The 20,311-nt window shown below is 47.8% G+C and overlaps 3 protein-coding genes across 3 annotated transcripts in view; 1 reads left to right on the top strand and 2 right to left on the bottom strand.

The window, feature by feature from the left end:
* Positions 1–297: 297 nt before the first annotated feature.
* slc25a29l (solute carrier family 25 member 29-like) lies at positions 298–6,721 on the bottom strand. Its single transcript, XM_008285386.1, has 4 exons — positions 6,450–6,721; positions 4,949–4,992; positions 3,815–3,898; positions 298–2,828 (listed from the first exon to the last, which is right to left on the bottom strand). The coding sequence occupies exons 1-4, from the start codon at positions 6,481–6,483 to the stop codon at positions 2,058–2,060; spliced, it is 933 nt and encodes a 310-aa protein (XP_008283608.1). The 5' UTR covers positions 6,484–6,721; the 3' UTR covers positions 298–2,057.
* Positions 6,722–10,938: 4,217 nt separating this feature from the next.
* wars1 (tryptophanyl-tRNA synthetase 1) lies at positions 10,939–16,426 on the bottom strand. The gene is made up of 11 exons (XM_008285385.1): positions 16,286–16,426; positions 15,854–15,977; positions 14,677–14,893; positions 14,490–14,598; positions 14,194–14,313; positions 13,844–14,026; positions 13,155–13,255; positions 12,891–13,003; positions 12,379–12,552; positions 12,149–12,289; positions 10,939–11,924 (listed from the first exon to the last, which is right to left on the bottom strand). Exons 2-11 carry the CDS (start codon positions 15,965–15,967, stop codon positions 11,766–11,768), a joined length of 1,431 nt encoding a protein of 476 aa, XP_008283607.1. The 5' UTR covers positions 15,968–15,977; positions 16,286–16,426; the 3' UTR covers positions 10,939–11,765.
* Positions 16,427–16,658: 232 nt separating this feature from the next.
* Positions 16,659–20,311, top strand: part of wdr25 (WD repeat domain 25) — a 20,882-nt gene continuing 17,229 nt past the window's right edge. Inside the window, exons 1-2 of the mRNA XM_008285384.1 lie at positions 16,659–16,739; positions 18,061–18,777. Coding sequence (XP_008283606.1) covers positions 18,073–18,777 — 705 coding nt within the window. The 5' untranslated portion in view covers positions 16,659–16,739; positions 18,061–18,072. The remainder of the gene's footprint in view (positions 16,740–18,060; positions 18,778–20,311) is intronic.

Below are 20,311 nucleotides of genomic sequence, written 5' to 3'. Positions count from 1 at the left end.
CTTTCTGCGTGGAGTCTCCATGTTCTCCCCGTGCAGCGTGGGTTCTCTCCGGGTTCTCCGGCTTCCTCCCACAGTCCAGAAACATGCTGAGGTTAATTGGTGATTGTAAATTGTCCGTAGGTGTGAATGTGAGTGTGCTTGGTTGTCTGTCTCTAAGTGTAGCCCTGTGTTACCTGTCCAGGTGAACCTGCCTTCACCCTGAGTCAGCTGGGATAGGCTCCGCCCCCCATGACCCTGGTGAGGATGAAGGTGTAGAGATGATGGATGGATTCATACATAATGCACTCATAGCACCTGTACCCGTAAAAGTCTTTTTATTTCACCATTCTCTTACAGAACTACACGAGGACTACTTTGGTGCAACGTATTGTACAGAACACAACAGCAACATTTAAAGCAACGTTTTACAAAGACATCAGGAATCACGTGTCGTCCACCGATAAAGACGAAGCCACACTTTAAATGAAAAACAGAAAAAAAACTACAAGAACACAGGGTTGCAATTAAGGCAAATCTAAAGCCAAGAAAGCTCCTCAGAACTACAGACATGAGGAAAACCAACACGACTCACTTCAGTCCGTACATCATCATGTCTCTGGACGAAGCCAAAGCAGTTCAGACGACCTGCACCCACAGGTGGAGCCGTGAAGGTGTTCACAGCAGCTTCTCCATCTATGACAGTTTAATACGGAGGTGTGAAGGTGCAGCTAATGCTCTCTCTGTGCATTTCTCAGCACTTGCCTGCAGTTTCTACTCTCCACGTGGTAGTTTACTCTTAAAACTACAAAGAAAACATGTTTAGGCTGTGAAATAGTGAACTGGGATGAGTACAGAGGTCACTGTACTGGCTGACACTGTCAGGAGGAGGCTGGAAGAATTATGTAACAGGTACCACAGCTGACTTCTTAAACATGCACAAACAGTCAGATCTGTTCAACTGCAGGCAGCAACGACCTTCTCTGCCTCTAGGTGGCAGGTATCAGTGTACAGGACTGGTCTGACAGCGCCCCCTTGTGGAGCCTGTTAAACACTGTCCTGATGACAGGGAGCGGGAGCTTTAAAATACGTTTTAGACTTTAAAACAAGGCTTCTAATAAGGCATCCGTTTGGCTCGACGCTGTAACAGGATCTACAGCAAAGTACAAAATACAACATCTTTAGAAGCAAACACGTGTTTCTATCCACACGCGTGTTCAACATCATACCATAAGGTGCTTTCTTAGGACGCTGGGTGATGTGCAGAAAAACCACATGACACTGCATCACATTTGGTTTTCGTTTCAAAGAAATCATTTAACATGATTGATTTCTGATTGTTTATGTGGGATTGTAACGGGCCAGAGCCTGTAACAGGGTTATGACAGCAGGCAGATTAAAAAGGCAGGAGTAACCCCACTGGTATTAAAACTTTAGACAGCAGCCGCACGTCGCATCAGATTCCTACGACTTGTCAAAGGAAAGTGAAGCTACAGAGTCGACACTGTTGAACTTTAAAAACGTACATACGAGTACGAATCTATAACATCACCTCAGGATGCTGTAAACAGGATCAGTCGACCGCTAAAAACTGATCAATCACATCAAATCTTTTCATTTTACTGACCGCAGAAGGGAACAGTGCAAACACATCACGCTGTGATTCAGAGCGCCCCCTTCAGGGAGGGCAGGACAGCAGGTTTTGGTGTCTTTAGTTTGTAACGTGGACTCCAGGCAGACTGGGTTATGACCTGAACACAGCAGCACGTCTGTCTGTGACTCTGTTTTAGGACTTCTGTGTTACAGTAACTGCAGCTGTTCAGCTTCCTCATTGACTTTAAACTCAACAAAATATGTACAAACTCAAGGGTGTTTAAAAAGAGACCATATTTACAAGTGCAGCTTTTACCTTAAAATATATCTATTATTTAAATACTACATGTGTCCACGTGGCTGCAGCTCCGTGGACACATGCTTAGAACCAGTTCACCGTTGTCCTGATGGCCACCAGCGAGCACGAGGCTTTCTGCTGCATAGAGCTGCTGGTGGCTGCTGGACGCTGACGGCTGGGCGGCGCCGGCCTACATGCTGCTTGGCTGCGTCTGTGGCTGCAGAGGCTGCAGCTGGACAGACTGCGGCTCCGAGTCCTGAATGCTGCACTCCTCTCCCTCACGCATGTACAACAGAAACAGAGTCACGGTGGCGAACGTGGTGGCGTTCACTGGGAAGGCCCGCAGCAGAGTGGACGTGAGGCCACGCGTGAACACCCTCCAGCCCTCCTTCTGTAAACTCTGTCTGACGCAGTCCATGATGCCGTTGTACTGGTTGACGCCGCCGACTCCATCGGCCTGCAGGCGAGACTTGATCACGTCCACGGGATAGGTGGAGAGCCAGGAGGCGATGCCCGACATCCCGCCGGCAAACAGCAGCTTGAGGATCATGTAGGGGTCTTCTGGCTCGCAGCCCAGCGAGCGCGTCAGCGTGTCGTACGTGAGGAAGTACACGCCGAAGCCAGGGGTCTCCCGGATCAGAGTGGTCACCATGCCGCGGTTGATGCCTCGGATTCCCTCCCTCCGGTAGATTCTCACCAGACAGTCCAGGGAGTTCTTGTACATCTTCTTCTTAGACTTCTTCTCTCCAGTCCCTTGCATCTGCATGCGCGTCTTGGCCAGCTCCATCGGGCAGCAGATCACGCACTGGATGGCTCCAGCAGAGGCTCCAGCCAGGAACTGGTTGAGAGGCGTGTCTCTGCCAAGTTTGCGCATGGCGTTGCCCTGGACACCAAAAACTATGGCGTTGATGAAGGTCAGCCCCATCATTGGAGAGCCGATTCCTTTGTACAGGCCGAGCATCTGCAGACACAGAAAGACATGAGTGTGATCCTGGAGGGAGCATCATGAGTCAGACTGCACAGCCAGACATGGGGAGATAAGGCTCTGGAGCTTCATGCACAGCAGTAACTCATTGATAGAAGTTAATCATTTAGATGCTTCAGCGCTCCCGTTCTTAGTATTGGCTGCCGGCTTGAACTGTTCTTAGATGTAGTTCTGCAACACAATTTAAAAAAGAGCCGTTGAGCTCACAGCCGGTGTGACTGTGTTGAGTTGAGCACTGAATGCTCATGTGATCAGATAATAATGAAGTAATGACTGCTCAGTGCTCATGGCTGTTTATGAGCATGGCGGCGGTGCGATCCATCACAGGAGGGTCTCTCCCCGTTACCGGGCCAACAGACTGAACCGAAGCTTCAACCACAGTGTGACTTGTTCTGTGGCTTCTCAATGACAAACATTTAGATGTACAACACGTGTACGCAGCGTAGAAACTGTAGCAGGAACGGTGTGCTTGTTCTCACAGCTTAAAGAGGAACACAAAGTCTGACGGCACAAGTTGTGAATCAAACTGAACTCTGTCGTCACTCTGAGCCTGCAGGCATCAGTGGGACGGTGAAACATTACATAACCACGCCGCCAAACAGACACGTGTGCTTTCTAACCTTCTGATCCTTTAATGTGTTGTGTTGATATTTATTACATAAATTCAAGTTTTTAACTGAAGTAAGTTTTCAGATTAGGCCGAGAACATTTGATCATTGTGGTGGTGAGGGGATAAAATACACTTCCTGCCTGTGAAGGAGCCCTGAGACCCAGCAGACTCCACTGAGCTCACGTAGCGTGCTGTCCAAAGCTTTATTTAGCCCATCCTCGCTGACCCTGCTGAGACGCCACCCTCCAGCCCCATGTAGGGAACGTGCTGCCTCATGCTCGGCTGGCTGACGGTGCACACGCTGCTCGTAGCCCGTTTGATTTATGACACGAGGAGAAGTTGAAACGCTTACAGACTCCTGCCGTATGATGGACTGGAAGCAGTGAAACGTCCCGCGATAGAGAGGCCTGTCCACATTCTGAACCTGCAGCCGCACCTGTGGAGGAAAGTTCTCACGTTAGAGTCGCACAAAAGAGCGACGACACAACAAGAAGTGCAACACTGGTTCACAGGGACACAAGCAGGCAAATGGAAATGGTTTGTTTCAGAGGTAAAGAAGGAGATAAATGGAGGGTGCAACATGTGGGAGGAACAAAAACCAAAACACATGATCCCAGAATGAAGCTGAATTAAAACAAAAAGCCATCTGTGCTCTTATGTCTACATCTCAAGACAAGGACATTGGGTGAGAGGAAGAAAGACCTTGACCATACTTACTAGGTCACATCTCCGTGGAGAGCTCGTTTATTTCTCTCTCTCATCTACAAACACAGTGACACTGCTGCTGTTAAAGAGCCGCGAGCAGCCGCCGGCTCAGGGACAAATCACAGTGAAAGCAAAGTGCACAAGAACTAAAGAAGAAGTCACAGTTTTAGATTTAAAACGCCCTCCCTCACCTCCAGCCCTTTGAATGGACCATAACAGGAAACTAACGTTTAGGGAACTTCTTACAGAAACATTTCAATGCTGAGAAGCTTTAATTAAACTCACAGTGCACATGAACATAACGATGGTGTAGGATTAGTCACTACATCTGCTCTGTTTTATGGAGATCTGTCACCAGGTGAGGGCGTCTCCTGGATCTAAAAGCTAAAACAGACGAGCTGCTATGAGCTGGAGCAACAGCGTGAACTTGTCTGTCACTGAACAACAACATAAAAAAGCTAAAGCCTGTTTTCTAAACACTCTTCCAGAGGTTTGACTTCCATGTACAGAACTGAGTTACTGACAAACAGCAGCACCTCCAGGCTCATGGTGACTACATGTTTGTAAATGTGCTAAACACGATGATATTTCTTTAACAGTTTGTCATAAATCACTTATTAATAACCCTACAGCGCTCAGACCTCCTGCTCACTGGTCTCTGGTCTCCTGTCGGCTCAGTGCACACTTCATTCAGGCTGGTCTGACGTTAACAGCGAAGCAGTAAATCATGTCGTTGCCTAACGAGAGTAAATAGCAGCGAGGATGGAACAAACACACCCACCTTCACAGTGTCGAATGGATGTCCGACCAGAACGCCAGCAGCACCTGAAAGAAAAGAATCAAGAGGATTTAAAATCACATCACAGTGAAGACTTCTTCAGACCTGTGCACGGCTCATTCAGAACCGGAGCTGGACCAGTGTGAGTGTCCAGCGGTCTGGATCATTCTGGCCTGACAGAAGCGATACGAGCATAAAGCCACGTGTTGATCAGTCACAGGACACGAACGCTGTTTGATTCTGAAGAAGGAAGCGACTTGTGACCAAGTGGCTCACTTTGCAAACAGTCGGCCCATCATAGGAGCGAGCGGCGCTGGTCACTGCACTGAACCCGGTGACGAAAGCTCAGCGCTGTCCTGGCCTTGACCTGTGCTGATGATCCAGAGATCCATCATACGGACAAGTTTCTGACTTATGAAGCACAAGACAGTCAGTCATCAGGGGTTTAAACACCTGGATGTTAGAAACGGGTCGACTAGACGTTAATCTGTCTACGTTTGTGAAAGTCGACTGGATTCTGTCTCATCCACCGACCCTCATATGTCAGCAGCTGCAGCTCTCCGTGACCTAATAACCTGTGCACACTGCTGGCTGCTGCTTTCACTGATTAACCAGAGAATTTCAAAAGAGTCGGGATCCACCGGTTTAGATTCTGGACGACTGACAGACGCCGTAAACGCCAACGAATCTGAACATCTGCTGGTGAATACATGCAATAAAAAACTGTTTTTATGTGTAAATGTTTATCATCCAGCCTGCTTTGGGAAACGTGTTGGTGACATGAACCATCCCAGTGATGCACTTTGAGGATGTGTAGTGATGAATGGCAGCAGCCTGATAGTCCAGGATGAGCTCCTCTAGTCAGATCCAACCTATCATCGCTCTGCAGTCAGCCGCTGTGGGGTGTCGATAGGCTGCAGTTTCTGGCCTTGAATAAAACCAAAACATCTGGCAGCCTTCCCAGGGGTTTGTGGTGAAGCTTCACTGGAGGCCTGCCTGTCTTCTACCTCCACTCAGACAGGATGGTGGATCTGCTGCTGGTGGGAGGTCCCAACAGGCTGCTCCCTTCTCAGGAATGGACCGAGCAGTACCACAGATAAGATCAAAGATATGAATAAAATAATCAGAATTACTACTATCATGATCTCAGAGGAGGTCAGCTGGACGTGTGAGGGTTAAATCCACATAAATAAATGAAGGAGAAGAAGAGCTAGCAGCCACCACTCCCTGTGTGAGCCACAGGTGAGGAATTCACAGAAACACAACCGTCGCTGCTTCCAGGATTTCCGCATTTTTCTATGAGAGAGAAAAAACAACCCGAGCTGCTCCAACTTGGACTTGTAGCCTCTCTGCTGCCGTCTATCTGGTTCTCAGAGCGGACAGCAGAGTGCTCATGAGTGGGTGATGAACGGTGTAATTACAGTGTGAGGTGTCCACGCGTCCCGGCGATGGAAAAACATGGAGCTAAAAGCTAATGCTAGCTCCATCAGCAGCTGCTACTCACCTCCGACACATCCAGCAGCGAAGTCCAGCGCCATTCCCCCGTCAGCGGCTGGAGGATGTCACCTGATGGCTGGCAATCTGGACTAAACAAACTTGTAGTGTGTGGTGGTTCTGTCCGCCCCGGTTCGGAGCTCCGGGCTAACTAGCTGCGCTGAACTCGGTCTCCTCCTGGAACCTCTCGGAGCTCCTCACTGGGCTTTTTCCTCCTCGCTGCTCCTACAGCTGCCGCTCCGGCCAAACCTTTCTATTTCTGTGCGCAGCGGGAGGCGGGGGTTCAAAGTGGCGCAGAAGAAGCGTGTTTGCCCTTTTTAAGGCCGCCCAATGGGACGCCCGGGAGGCAGACAACGCCCCTAGCGGGCCGTCCGCCCCTCGCGCCCATTGGCTGCCGCGGGCCACAGCCGCGCGGGAGGGTCAGCGCTGTCGCGAGCCTGCTTCAAAATCAACAGTGTTATCACCTTGGTCCGGAGCAGCAGCAGGTGACTGGGCCGAGCCTTCTGATAGGACACATCCTCTGAGTTCATAGTCATCAGCAAAGTAACCGGGTCACGTGACTGATGCTGTGATCCGCTCACCCTGACCGGTGGAGGCAGATGTCTGGTCAGCCTGCTGCTGCTGCAGCTTTGTCTGCTGATCAAAGGAAGGTGTTTCTTCCTAAAGTCACCAAAGTTTGTTTGTTGTCAGTCTGTCATGTGCAGAGGTGGGCTGCACGGTGGATCAGTGGTTAGCACCGTGGCCTCACAGCTAGAAGGTCGCCGGTTGGTGTCCCGGTGAGGACACCCGGGATCTTCCTGCGTGGAGTCTCCATGTTCTCCCCGTGCAGCGTGGGTTCTCTCCGGGTTCTCCGGCTTCCTCCCACAGTCCAGAAACATGCTGAGGTTAATTGGTGATTGTAAATTGTCCGTAGGTGTGAATGTGAGTGTGCTTGGTTGTCTGTCTGTAAGTGTAGCCCTGTGCTAGACTGGTTACCTGTCCAGGTGTGAGTGTGCCTGGTTGTCTGGCTCTAATGGATGCGGGGAGGCCTGCCAGTCAAGACAATCCTGTCACCTCCCTACATCCTGCTACCGGCACCATCACCCTGTCACACTTGACCTTGTTCTGCAGCACTCATCAGGTTGTTCTGGTGACCAGATCCTTGCTGGTGTTGTTGTGTTGATGTACGTTGGTTTGGATTAAAGCGTCTGCTGGATGAAACTGTACCAAAGTCCCAAAGTATGGCGGCCCGGAAGGGACATGGAGCAAGAACTATAGGTGACTCCAGTCCGGAGGGAATGCACCTGAACGTTGGATGCCAACCACCAAATCAGAAGAAGAAGACGAGAACTATCGGTATATATACGTCTGGGTCTTTTTGGCAGTATGGAGAATAACAGTTGATCAGATCTATATGTATTCATTTTTTGACCTTTATTTTAGCAGGTAAAAATGTTTTTCTCATTTACAAACGTGACCCGGCCGAGAGGCGCCGGCAGCAACAAACACACATGGAAAGTACAGACACACAAACATAACATGGAACAATAGTAAACAGGAAGCACGGGGCCATTGGTATGTGAGAAAAGATGTGCATGAGGTCTATATATATATAGTATGTCAGTGAAGTCCGGTGTGATCAGCAGGAGCAACAGTCGACTGCAGTCTGTTGGATTGTGAGCTTGAAGGTGGTGAGAGGAGTCAGAGCTGGAAGTCTGAGGGTAAGATGTTCAGTCATTAGCTGCTGCAAAGGAGTTACGGCCAAAAACACTAGAAGTACTGGGGCTGATGTAGTCACTGGACCCAGTAGGGTGAGGATTATGGACGACGTGAGGAAGAGAGGACCGGTAGGGAGGTGTCTGGGTCAGAACTGACTCGTAAACGAAATGAAAGCAGCGCTTTTCTAACTCAAGGAGCAACTCAAAGACGCTTCACACTGTCAGTTATTCATTCACACACAGTCATCCTGGTGGTGGCAGCTCCGGTTGTAGCCACAGCTGCCCTGGGGCAGACTGACAGAGGCGTGGCTGCCATTCTGCCCCCCCGGCCACCTCAAACAGTCCACAGAGGATCCTTCTACCACCGGAGCCACAGCTGCCCTGTCACGCCCCCAAGAAACGAACCAAGAGACAAAGGTCTCCATCTGCTGCAGCGCCTCCAGAAGATTAATGTTGTAAAGCGGCACCATAGAAATGAACTGAATAGAATTTGAGAAACTGCATTTTTAGGCCCCTTTATTATTTTTTAATAAACTGTGACTAACCACTTTCACATGAGCAGCGTCGTCAGCGTGCTCCTCAGCAGCCGGACTCACCAGACGGTGGGCAGTGTGTTTTATTATAATCAGTAATGTAGTATTAACTCGCCCAGTCACAGCCTCACTGTCCTCTCCACTGATCATTGTCCTCCTCTGCTCTGTCTCGTGTTTATTTCCAGGATGAGGCAGAGGCCTGCCCTCCCTGAACCTGCCTCTGCTCAGAGGGCTGGCGATGTGGAGCGTCCTGAGAAGACTAATGTTGAGAATTGGCTCTAGATAAATAAAACTAAACTGAACGTGAGAAACTGCACTTCAGAGCCCATTTGCAGACACGTCCAGTAGCTACAGTGGCACATGAACAGATAGTGAATGCCTGAGAAGAACAAGGAGCTCATCTTTAACGGCATCGAGCTGTACAAACACCTGCCGAGCTGATGATTCCCTAAACACTTTGAACCTTTGATTCATTTGCTTTTGCCACTGTCTGGATGGTCATTAAGAAGTAATAGTTAAAGGGAAGATCCAGACAGTTCAGATAAAACAACACAAGGCAAAACAACCCCCCCTATACACACACACACACACACACACACATATATATGTGTGTGTGTGTGTGTGTGTGTGTATGTATGACTGCAGAGGAGCTGCAGGGAAGTTGTGTCCAAACTGAATTTGCATGAAATTCAGACATCTAGAGCCTGAAAAGCAGCATGTGGATACGTCAGAGTCATCTAGGAGACGAGTGTTATTGACAGGTGAAGTCAACATTGAACCTGATGATCAGCTGATCAAGTGGACATGAAAGAACACCTTGTTGTTGTTGCTGAGCGTTGATGTTCACAGAACGGTCTGTCACAGATCAGAAAGACGGTTCTGTGCATAACCTTGGCACTGCGATGTCTCCTCTGAGCAGTGTGGCTGAGTGCAGGCTGAGTGCGATGCCAGTCATAGCTGGTTTCAGTTCGGCCATGCAGGGATGTCCTTCAGTCTATCTGTAGCCTGTGCCATGTGGGTAATCATGACCGGCCTGCCAAGTGTGACATTGTCCTGTGAGGCCCGACAGAAGTGCTGCACAGGTTTATTTATTGGACTTGGCGTGCATCCTATCACACGTCTGATGACTTCAACCCAGTAGCAGAGAGACACAGTGGAGCTGGTTTCTTTCTGTCATAATCAACTATAATTATCATTCTTTTTGGGTTTTTTTTTTAGATATTTTTTGGCCGTTTTTGGTTTTATTAGACAGGACAGGGGCTGCAGGTGGATCAGTGGTTAGCACCGTGGCCTCACAGCTAGAAGGTCGCCGGTTGGCGTCCCGGTGAGGACACCCGGGATCTTCCTGCGTGGAGTCTCCATGTTCTCCCCGTGCAGCGTGGGTTCTCTCCGGGTTCTCCGGCTTCCTCCCACAGTCCACAAACATGCTGAGGTTAATTGGTGATTGTAAATTGTCCGTAGGTGTGAATGTGAGTGTGCTTGGTTGTCTGTCTCTAAGTGTAGCCCTGTGATAGACTGGTTACCTGTCCAGGTGAACCTGCCTTCACCCTGAGTCAGCTGGGATAGACTCCAGCCCCCCATGACCCTGGTGAGGATTAAGGTGTAGAGATGATGGATGGTTGGACAAGACAGAGAGAGAGAGACAGGAAAGTGGGGAGAAGGACCTGCAGCAAAGGCTCATGAGCAGGACTCAAACCCACGACCTGCGTTGGGGACTATCGCTCCTATACGTGGGACTCCAGATCAACCAGGTGAGCTACAGCGGCACCCCTTTAATTATCCTTCTTGCAGAGAACTGGGCTAAATGCCTGTCATGGCTGCGATGATGCTGACGTAACACTTCTGGTCTTCAGACGTCAGGCGTAAGATTAAAACATTTATCTCCGTCTACTGATAGACGTCCTTATTTTTGTCCTATTTATGAAGCCTGCATCTCAGACAGTGAGCTTTATCTTTACTACCGTCCAGTTGATCCCTCTCAGTGATTAACATCAACACTGTGCTCTGGACATTCACACCAACCACTCGTGGTTTTATCTTAAACTCACAGACTGCCTTTAAAGAAAGACAACATCATGGAAATGAAATATTTTAATTACTGTTGCTGCTCATGTTCATTTTTATGGCGCTGAACCTTTCACAGTTTGACTGGTCACACTGTTGTGGGAACAGAACCGGTGTCACTACTGACACCAACAGTGACTCAGTCCGAGACAGTGAGTCAGAACGAGCAACGCCGGCGTCCTGAAACCAAAGCAGTCGGACAGAATTAGGCCACAATTCATTTATTATTTACACGTTTGCCTTCTCTGTTGCCACATGTTACATGAACAAAGCCGTGTAGTCATTCTGAAGTGTTACTGAATGCAAACCTGATAATCGATGACGTGCATTTTACTTCCACTAAAACCATCTTTACTTTGGTTTTACTGTCTCACATGTTTGACTTGTTCTATATATTGTGTTATAATCATTTTCAAATGTTCCTGCAGTTGGATTTGTTGAATTTTTCTTTATTGACACTATGCACAGAGAAAGAATCGTCTGTTTAGCTGATAGCAGACACATCAGCTTTAGTTCCTCTGAACAGAACACTGATATCCTGCTGAACACACACACCGTGTCTCACAACACGCCTCGTATCATCATATGACGTCTGCCTCTAACGCCACAGCTGCTTGTGGTAATCACGAAGTAGGAGTGTTTGTTCACAACGCTGCTCCTTCAGAGTAAACTAAGACCTGCTAAGTGGATGCGTGGTCGTGTTGATGTTGGTCGTTAGGCAGGTTTTGCAAGGACACATGTTTGTACTCGGCTTTAATCTTCTGACAGAGCTGCAATACGAACACCTCATGAAGACAGACGTGTGGTGCAGCGTGGAGCCGACAAGCAGCATGAAGGTGCATCAACGCCATGCTGAGCTAGACACAGAGAAGCACATCATTGATCCAGTGGGTTACATTTAGGATTTTCTCGGAAAACGTCCCATCATCCCGTCGCTAATTACAGAGATTTAAATGGAAAAAGCTGGATTGGTTTTTGTTCATGTACTGAGAATAATGACACGATGAACGTTGAGCTCTGACGCTCGAGCAGCTAGAAGTTAAAATTTAAAGGCCTGGGTGTCATGAACTGCTTCACTGTCTCCTCTGTCACTTGTTTGCGTCTCTCTTGATGCTGGGCAATCATTGGCTGCAGCGTCTCAATCAGGATCTTCTTCAGCTCTCCTGTGAGGAGAGCTCCACTCGTGTAGTCCTGCAGAGAGAGGAGATCAAACGAGTGAGACTGGATGGGGGGAGGGTGTGCAGACAAGATGCTGAAGAGGAGGACGACGGAGCAGAGCGTGAAGATAAACACTTCAAGATAAAGACTTCCACACAAAGTGAGGAGAACAAGGAATAAAACAGGAATAGAGTAGAATCATCAGCAAACACTAAACACTCCCTGTAGTCAGCTCTCTGTTTGTTTCCCTCCCTGACCTGTTTAATCTTCTCCAGCTGCTCATCATCCTCCAGGAAGAAGGTCAGGTACATGAAGGAGACGTCCACGTCGGCGTTGCCACCGTGCTTCCTGTGCTCCTCCACCGTGTCTTTTCCCCCCGAAAACGCGTGTTTGTTCACCTGAGAGGAGCGATGAGGTCACATAAGTATCGGATTAAACTTAATCTGACGAGGATCTGTTGGCTGGTAGCAACAGGTAACGGCAGCACCTTGTTTTTGATCTGCTTGGGCGTGTCGGTGAGGAAGATGGACGAGTTGGCGTCGCTGGCGCTCATCTTGGTCTGCGCCCCCTGCAGGGCGGGGAAGAAGGTGGAGTGCAGCAGGGCGGGTTTGGGATAGCCGATCCTCGGAGCGACGTCGCGGGTCATCCTGAAGTAGGGGTCCTGGGCGAGGAGAGGAGAGAACACATGTTGGAAACTGACCACCACTTCTTCTTGTAGATTAATCGTAGCAACTGGACTTGCTTGACATAACGAGGGGGAGGAGCAACAAACCCCTAATTGAGACCCAAACTCAGGTGTTAACGGCTCCTTCAGGATATCAGGATGTGGAACTCCCAACTAGTCAGTCAGAGCTGATGGAGCCTCTTGGATGATGGTGGAACGTCTTCAAGGAGCTCAAGCAGGTCCAGTTGCTACCATTAATCTACAAGAATAATCATGACCTGGAGGGCTGAGGATCTTCACAGACATGATGACCACTATGTATGTACTATCCAGACCTGGTCTATGGCGCAGGGGATGAGACACTGGATATCTTTTTTGCCTCCGAAGATCTGTGGGAAGGAGTTGCTGAAGGACGGAGCTGCCTGGATGGCTGGGAAGCTGATCTTTCCTGGATGGATGGAAAAATAATAAACACGTAGCATCTCACAGTCACACGTCAGAATCAGGACGTTGTGCAGCAAGAACAGGGAAGAAGAAAGACAAGAGAAGTGTGCAAAGGACTGAGCAGAAGAAGGGTTCAGTCTCCTGCTGTGTCTTACCGATGCAGTCGCTGTCAGTAAAGCCAAAGATGCCTTTGACCTGGTTAAACGTGACATGCTTCTGGACCTTCACCACATTTCTGTAGAACTCAGGGGACGCACTGTGGAGAATAAATTCAAATGAACACATTAAAAAAACTGAACAAACTGTGGGAAGAAGTTCTGCTCTGACTCGGATTTCATCTCAAGCACTTTTCCTTTCCTCCACTCGTCATGTTTGACCTTCAGAGTGACACAGTTCCTCTGCTGTAAGCGGGAAGCTCTCCATGCTGACCTCAAGTCTGAGCATGAGGTGTGGATCTGTGACATCCTGGTGCAACGGGATGTGTGCAAGTTCTGCTCAGACGAGACAGCTTTCACAACTGTGATGTCGCAAACTGAAGCCTGTCTTGTATGTGCAGCGACGTAGACGGAAACTGTCCGGTAGTTAAAGTCTTGAGAATTAAAATATTTGCATATTCATAGATACTTTTCGATAACGGAGGAGCTTTGTGTTATCTAAAACACTGCTATCCTCGTGATGGTAGTTTGTTTTTGGAACAACCACAGATCATCTTTAATGTTGGTAATCTATCTCTGAACATACTTGGGAGGTGATTTTTAGTGAATCGCTTCTGATGCTCCCCAGGAAACCTCAGCAGTAAGGTCTACTAGATGTTAATATAAAAACAGCTCCTGTCATGTTTTACCCCATGTAGTCGAGGTCAGAGAAGATGAAGGTCTTGTTGACGTCGAAGCCACAGGCGATGATGTCTTTGGCGTTTTCCACAGTGAAGCGGTGGCATTCTTCTAGTGTGAGATCTTTCCACAGATACTTCTCGTCGTCAGTCATCTGGATCACCAACGGGATGTCAAACACATCTTGAAGCCATCTGGAATGAGGAAGCAGTCGTAGATTAGAAACAGCTTATAACAAATGAAGGACTGAGATTAAAATGTGGGACGGTATCTCGCTTATACATGACATGACATCCAGCTACAGCTTTAGTGTCTCTGTGGTATTCTGGTGGTTTTCAGAGGTTGCAGAAGGAGAACTCACTTGGTGAAGACGAAGGGAATGAGGTGACCAACGTGCATGGCCTCTGAGGATGGACCTCTGCCGGTGTACAGATAGAAGGACTTGTGTTTCTCATAGGCGTCCAGGACTTGGTGCATATCTCTGCCAGGAACAGGAACAGGAATAAAAAGGGGAATTATTTACTGATACTGAACCTTTTGGCCGGCACAGCACCTTGGCTGCCCACACAACCAGCCGTGGGACAATATTTACTCTAAGTTGGTAAATTAGGAACAACAAAAGACAGGAAAAGGTCAACCTGAGTAAATGACACTGACCTGTGTGAAAAGAAGATTCCTCTTCGTAGGAAGCGATGCGGTTTCTGTCCTGAGACTTTTTCTATTCTGTCCACCAGCTCCTGATCAATCTTGCTGCTGCCAAACCGCACTGAGGACAGACAGTGTTCATTAATTTATTACTGATCACCCTTCATGCCTTTACACTCAAAACTCACGTAAATCTCACCTATGAGCTTGTCATAATCGACTCCTTTGGCGTTAGCGGTGGCGACGTTCCACGGGTCGACTGTGTCTTCGTCATTAGCGCCATCTGCTGCCGGCCCGTTGTCCGACATCACCACGTTCTCTGACGGCGGGCATCCGGCTTTGTAATCGTTTCCTGTCACCTGTTTGTAGTCCACTTTTAACTTGAGCAGCAGCTGGACAGCAGCATCGATTTCAGCCTGAGAATGGAAACACTGCTATAAGATAACACAGCACTGTCCTTAAAGGGTCAGTTCATCAGAATCATACAGCTGCACAAGCTGTGGTTACAGATGAGATTTCTGTTCTCCCCGATACAATGGAAATAAGCAGAAAGCTAACTGCTGACAACATTAGTTATGAAACTTAAGAAAACTTCAGTTGCAACGTGTATTCCTGGAAACGAACTCGGGCAACAGCTGGCATCACAGTGGACGTAGCTTTAGCTTATTATGGGATACATTTTTCCTGAAAACTCAGTTTTTAAAAGTTATTGGGATTAGCTTGTTCTATATAATGTCAGAATACAGTGAAAAATGTGGATCAAATGCTCTTTCAAACAATGACGTAGTCGACAAATATGAGAAGGTTGTGAAAACAGTGAGATGACGCACCTGAATGTCTCGTTTTGTCCACAAACCAAACACGACGAGGAAAGGTGAGGAATAAAACCACAAATGATTAACATTTAAGAACCTGGAATCAGAGAATTTGGACTTTTCTCTCTTAGAAAAATGACTCAACCCAACCGACTGATTATCAAAATAGATGCCAGCAAATCGACCTGTCCAGGTGAACCTGCCTTCACCCTGAGTCAGCTGGGATAGGCTCCGCCCCCCATGACCCTAGTGAGGATGAAGGTGTAGAGATGATGGATGGATGCCAGTTAATGTCATAGTTGGTCAAATAATTACTTAAATCACTGAGGCTCTACAACACACAGTCCACCACGCTGATGCAAACATCTGGACAGGATCTCTACCATGGTATGGACAATATGGCAGATCATCTGATGGTGGATCACTTTGTTTAGTATTTATTAGTATATAGTAAACACAGTGTTGTCATATTACTCAAACCCTACTGTGAGCATTTCCATTAAATCCCCCACATGTACTGGGACGGCGGCCAAATCTCAATCAGGTAATTAAATCACTTACTTTATCTGCTTTCGCCGTTTTCAAGGACCTGACTGTTTCTCCCTGAGCATTCAGCTTCTCGTACAGCTCCATGGGGCTCCTGGCTCCGTCCCCGTCTGCCTGACAGTCTGTCATCTTCTCCACCCTGTCCAGGTGACATGAGCAGGTTAACAGGCTGAACACACACGTAGGAGTTAAAGGTACACGTTCAGACTAGCATCAGGTACAGGGTCAGGCTGACAGGACTGTCTCCTCCAGCATCTCCCTCCATGAGAAGCTGTCCATATGTGAACACAGCACAGCTAACTGGGCACAGCTAGCTAGACGTCTGAAACTACCGACTGCTCACATTTAACCGCCGCCGCCGCATTTCATAAATAAATCAACAGTTTACATTAAATAACAGAATAGCTGCTGATATTTATGGTTAAATATAATGGCCTGCCGGCATACCGTTCAGTATTCCTCACGCACAGCTGACAGCTCACTCATTCAACTTGCATCAGCCTGTGTGATGCGGTGTTCGGGTCAAACTCTTCCCAGGGCAAACAAGCGTGTTCATTAGTTCCGCGGTGAATAAATCGGCGCGAAAGTTCGGCTTTGGGACTTCTGTTTAATACAGATAACACATATGATGTTTTTGGATATTTCTCAAGGTAATTCCGCAAGAGTTTAATCTAAATACATTTAATACGTGTGTGAAGAGAAGGACCGCCGCTAAGTTCCAAGCGGCTCTCTTCAAAATAAAAGCTTTTAGGCATAGACCGAGTCTGATGTCGGTGGACGAATCGAAGCGCGGCTTTTATTCTGAAACGGTGCACCTTTTACTCAAATATATTTGCGGGACGTTGGAGCAGATGTTTGACTGTATTAACGCCAAGAAGTCGCTGATTCCTCCAGACCACAGGTACAGTGTTTAAGGCCGGATTCACCGGGTGACAGTTCTTTGTTTGCAGTCTACAACCGGCTTGATAGAAGAGCAGACAGTTAGCTAAATGTGCTATACTGGTGGGAGTTAAGGATCACAGCGTTAGTATGTGACACTGGAAACACAACACAGCCACGGAAAGATCACGTTAATAATAAATATATACATGTCCACTGGAGCTTTAACTGAGCTGCTGCTGTTGGTTAGCTCCGTCCCAAAGCAGCAAGCTAACTCAGCTAGCTTAGCACGCAGCTAATGTTAGTTTATGCTAACTGTTAGCTGTAACCTGACGTTGTGAAATAAACTCAACCAGTCCTGTCCTTCCTCCTTTTCAATAAACTGGGAATACACGTTCCTTCTTCTTCATACTTCTTTATTTTCTCTTGCCTGCTCCAACAAAACATTTGTAAACGTGTTGATAGACTGACAGGTGACAGGTGTTGTGGCAAAAAAGTTTTTAGTGTTTTATATTTAAATTTTTATTTCATTCATTGTGTTAAAACAAAACAATTAAACGTGACACAAACATTCCTCCTGAATGAACGGTAGCAGAAAGAAGATTAATCTGATGCTATCTGCCTCCTTTACCCAAAGAAATTACAAACAGCATCAACAACACAACAAAACAATAATAATAATAATAATAATAATAACATGAACTAGTCCTTCAGAGCTGACAGTGTTTCTGAATGCCTGTACCTGCTCTGTGCTCCAGATTATAACCCATCCACCTGTCTTCTACCAGCTTTAAAGGACACATTCAGCTCATAAAATTCAGTTTTCTACTTGCAAACGTTTAACTCGTGTTCCTACGCAGTGACTGAAATGTCATTAATGCATCAGAATGACTGATTTTATTCACAAGGGTTATACATTGAAGTTCATAGCTGTTGGGACACCTACAATCGAGCAGTTTCTTTATTTTATATATATATATATTAAGCCCATTTGTAAATCATTTTAGTTTCCATATATAAACAAGGCCGTCAGACAAACACATGCAGCTTCAACATCAAGAACAACAGGATTGTGATTCGTGCCTGATTACACTATAAACTACTTTGGCCACAATTATTCAGTCACAAGAAATGTTTCACAAAGACATAGCTCTACTGTCACAGTGGGTTTATAGTTTTGTCTAAGAAAAGCAGAATATAAACCAGTGTTTGACAGGTGATCACTGACACAGCTCTGTGTACCACCTTCAGCTGTAGGAACACAAATGACCACTAGATGTCAGCATGAGGCCTGTAATGCTTTGACCACACTGATAACTCACCTGTTGCTCCTTTATTTTCAGAGCCACGAGAAGATGTCTGCATTAGTCGACTATGAGGACTCAGACGATGATTCGTTGGATCAGATCGAGGAGAGAGCATCAGCCGTCCACGCTGTATCTTCTGAACAGAACCGAGAAGTTGTGTCGTGTGAAGACTCCGAGGCAGCACCCAGTCCTACAGGTTTCACTCCTGAGCGGACAGCGTTGGAATATCATGGAAACACCTTAGACAGAACCAGTCCTTCCCTACATCCTCATCCCCAGCCGCAGAGCTGCACTGACTGGGAGAGACAATATTGTGGTTCTGGGGACACTGCAGCTCCTCTGAGTTCACCTGAGGCTCAGGGGAGGATGGCGCCCCGGCAGGCCCTTCCTTGCATACCCCAAAGCTCCAGCGAGGCTTCAAACCCAGCAAAGAGACAACTAACTGCCCCGCCTGGAGTCAGACCGTACATCCCTAAGAGGCAGAGACTCGCCGCTTCAGTACAGACAGTGGACCCAGAGCATACAGCAGAACAAGTAGAACAAGGGAACCAGACAAGGGAAAGCCACATTCTCTCAAATGTATCAGCAAGACTGAAGCCGTATCTCACAGAAAATCCCAGCGCAGCGGGGATCCCCAGGAGGCCCCTGATGAGCCTGGGGGGCCACCAGGGCCCGGTCAACACGGTGCAGTGGTGTCCAGTGCCTCATCTCAGTCATCTGCTGCTGTCCGCCTCCATGGACAAGACTTTCAAGGTAATAACAGCCACAGATAGACTTTTGCTTTCTCCAGAGGTTATGTCCAGCATCACCTGACCTGCAGGGTACAGAAACAGGATTCAGTGTTTGGTTTGTGCGAAGCTTTGAAGACAGGTTTCTGTGTAATTGACATCCATCCATCATCTCTACACCTTCATCCTCACCAGGGTCATGGGGGGCGGAGCCTATCCCAGCTGACTCAGGGTGAAGGCAGGTTCACCTGGACAGGTAACCAGTCTATCACAGGGCTACACTTAGAGACAGACAACCAAGCACACTCACATTCACACCTACGGACAATTTACAATCACCAATTAACCTCAGCATGTTTGTGGACTGTGGGAGGAAGCCGGAGAACCCGGAGAGAACCCACGCTGCACGGGGAGAACATGGAGACTCCACGCAGGAAGATCCCGGGTGTCCTCACCGGGACGCCAACCGGTGACCTTCTAGCTGTGAGGCCACGGTGCTAACCACTGCTCCACCTGCAGCCCCGTGTTTAAACTTGCTGATACAGTTAAATTAACCCATTAATTACTTACACTTTTTTCCATGTGACTGAACGTGCTGCCTCCTCTCAGGATGCTCAGACCTCGTTACTGTTGGCAGCTCCATACTGTGGTTTTTTTACAGGGCAGAAATCCATTCATCAGTACAGTTTCAGGCAGGTGCCAAGTGGAGCAGGGAGGTCTGTGGGGATAATCACTTACCTGACATTCATTGTAATTGGCACAGCGATACAGGCAGAGGCGTAATATCTGCCCGGCTGCCTCAATTTATAAATGTACCACCACAAACCGCTTTCTGTGGAATCGTATCTGTCACTGTCGGTTGAATGTATGTCAGGACCCACGGGACTCCCGATCGCTCTCTCCCCTCTCGCTCGGTGTCTCACTCTCTCTGATTCACCGTCCTCCGTCCCTTCTTCTTTATTTCACACCTGGAAAACAATCCTTCATTACCTTGTTGTAAAGGTCAAGCCATGCAGCTATCTGCCTACTGGTGACAAAATATTTCTACCCTGGTATGAAGTCACGCACCCCACCAATATCCTCTGAGAACTCGCAATAATTAATAATTTAAATATGAATGAGCTCATTTGCATAATCATACAAGTGCGGCGGCGCTATGGCAGCCACCTCCTCTGGCACCTGCAGAGGGCTGCTCGGAGCAGATGGTGGAGGCGAGCAGGGGAAGGCAGGAGAAGACCTGGTTAGTATGCAGGATGATGTCTCCTGCTCCATCTCAGGCTGCTCCACCAGTAGATGTCTGTGGTACCAGTAGATACAGGAAGGCCGTTTGCTTACCAGTGAATCAGTTTGCATGCTTTGGGTTGTGAAATTCCAGCAGGTTCACTGGATGATTTCAGCCGTAGCACGTATCGGCAGTGACTCCTACAGCTTATTGACTTAAGATGCTTGGACAGACATTACTGTATTATTATTATTATTATTATTATTAGGGCCTGGCTGATGTGGATCATTTGAGGCTGATTCTGATATTTGGCAGAAAAAATTCCGACAACCTATTA

The sequence above is a fragment of the Stegastes partitus genome, unplaced genomic scaffold, assembly GCF_000690725.1.
Source record: "Stegastes partitus isolate 25-593 unplaced genomic scaffold, Stegastes_partitus-1.0.2 Scaffold399, whole genome shotgun sequence".
NCBI lineage: Eukaryota > Metazoa > Chordata > Actinopteri > Pomacentridae > Stegastes > Stegastes partitus.
This window is presented reverse-complemented; position numbering and strand designations above follow the sequence as displayed.

Excerpts from the sequence above, each read along its gene's own strand:
- wars1 (XM_008285385.1), bottom strand. The coding sequence starts at position 15,967 with ATGACAGACTGTCAGGCAGACGGGGACGGAGCCAGGAGCCCCATGGAG. Across the intron at positions 14,027-14,193 it reads ATTCCCTTCGTCTTCACCAA|ATGGCTTCAAGATGTGTTTG; the intron begins GTGAGTTCTCCT and ends TCCTCATTCCAG. Across the intron at positions 13,004-13,154 it reads TACTGACAGCGACTGCATCG|GAAAGATCAGCTTCCCAGCC; the intron begins GTAAGACACAGC and ends CCATCCATCCAG.
- slc25a29l (XM_008285386.1), bottom strand. The coding sequence starts at position 6,483 with ATGGCGCTGGACTTCGCTGCTGGATGTGTCGGAG. Across the intron at positions 4,993-6,449 it reads CGCTGCTGGATGTGTCGGAG|GTGCTGCTGGCGTTCTGGTC; the intron begins GTGAGTAGCAGC and ends CTTTTCTTTCAG. Across the intron at positions 2,829-3,814 it reads CCATCATACGGCAGGAGTCT|ATGCTCGGCCTGTACAAAGG; the intron begins GTAAGCGTTTCA and ends CTGTGTCTGCAG.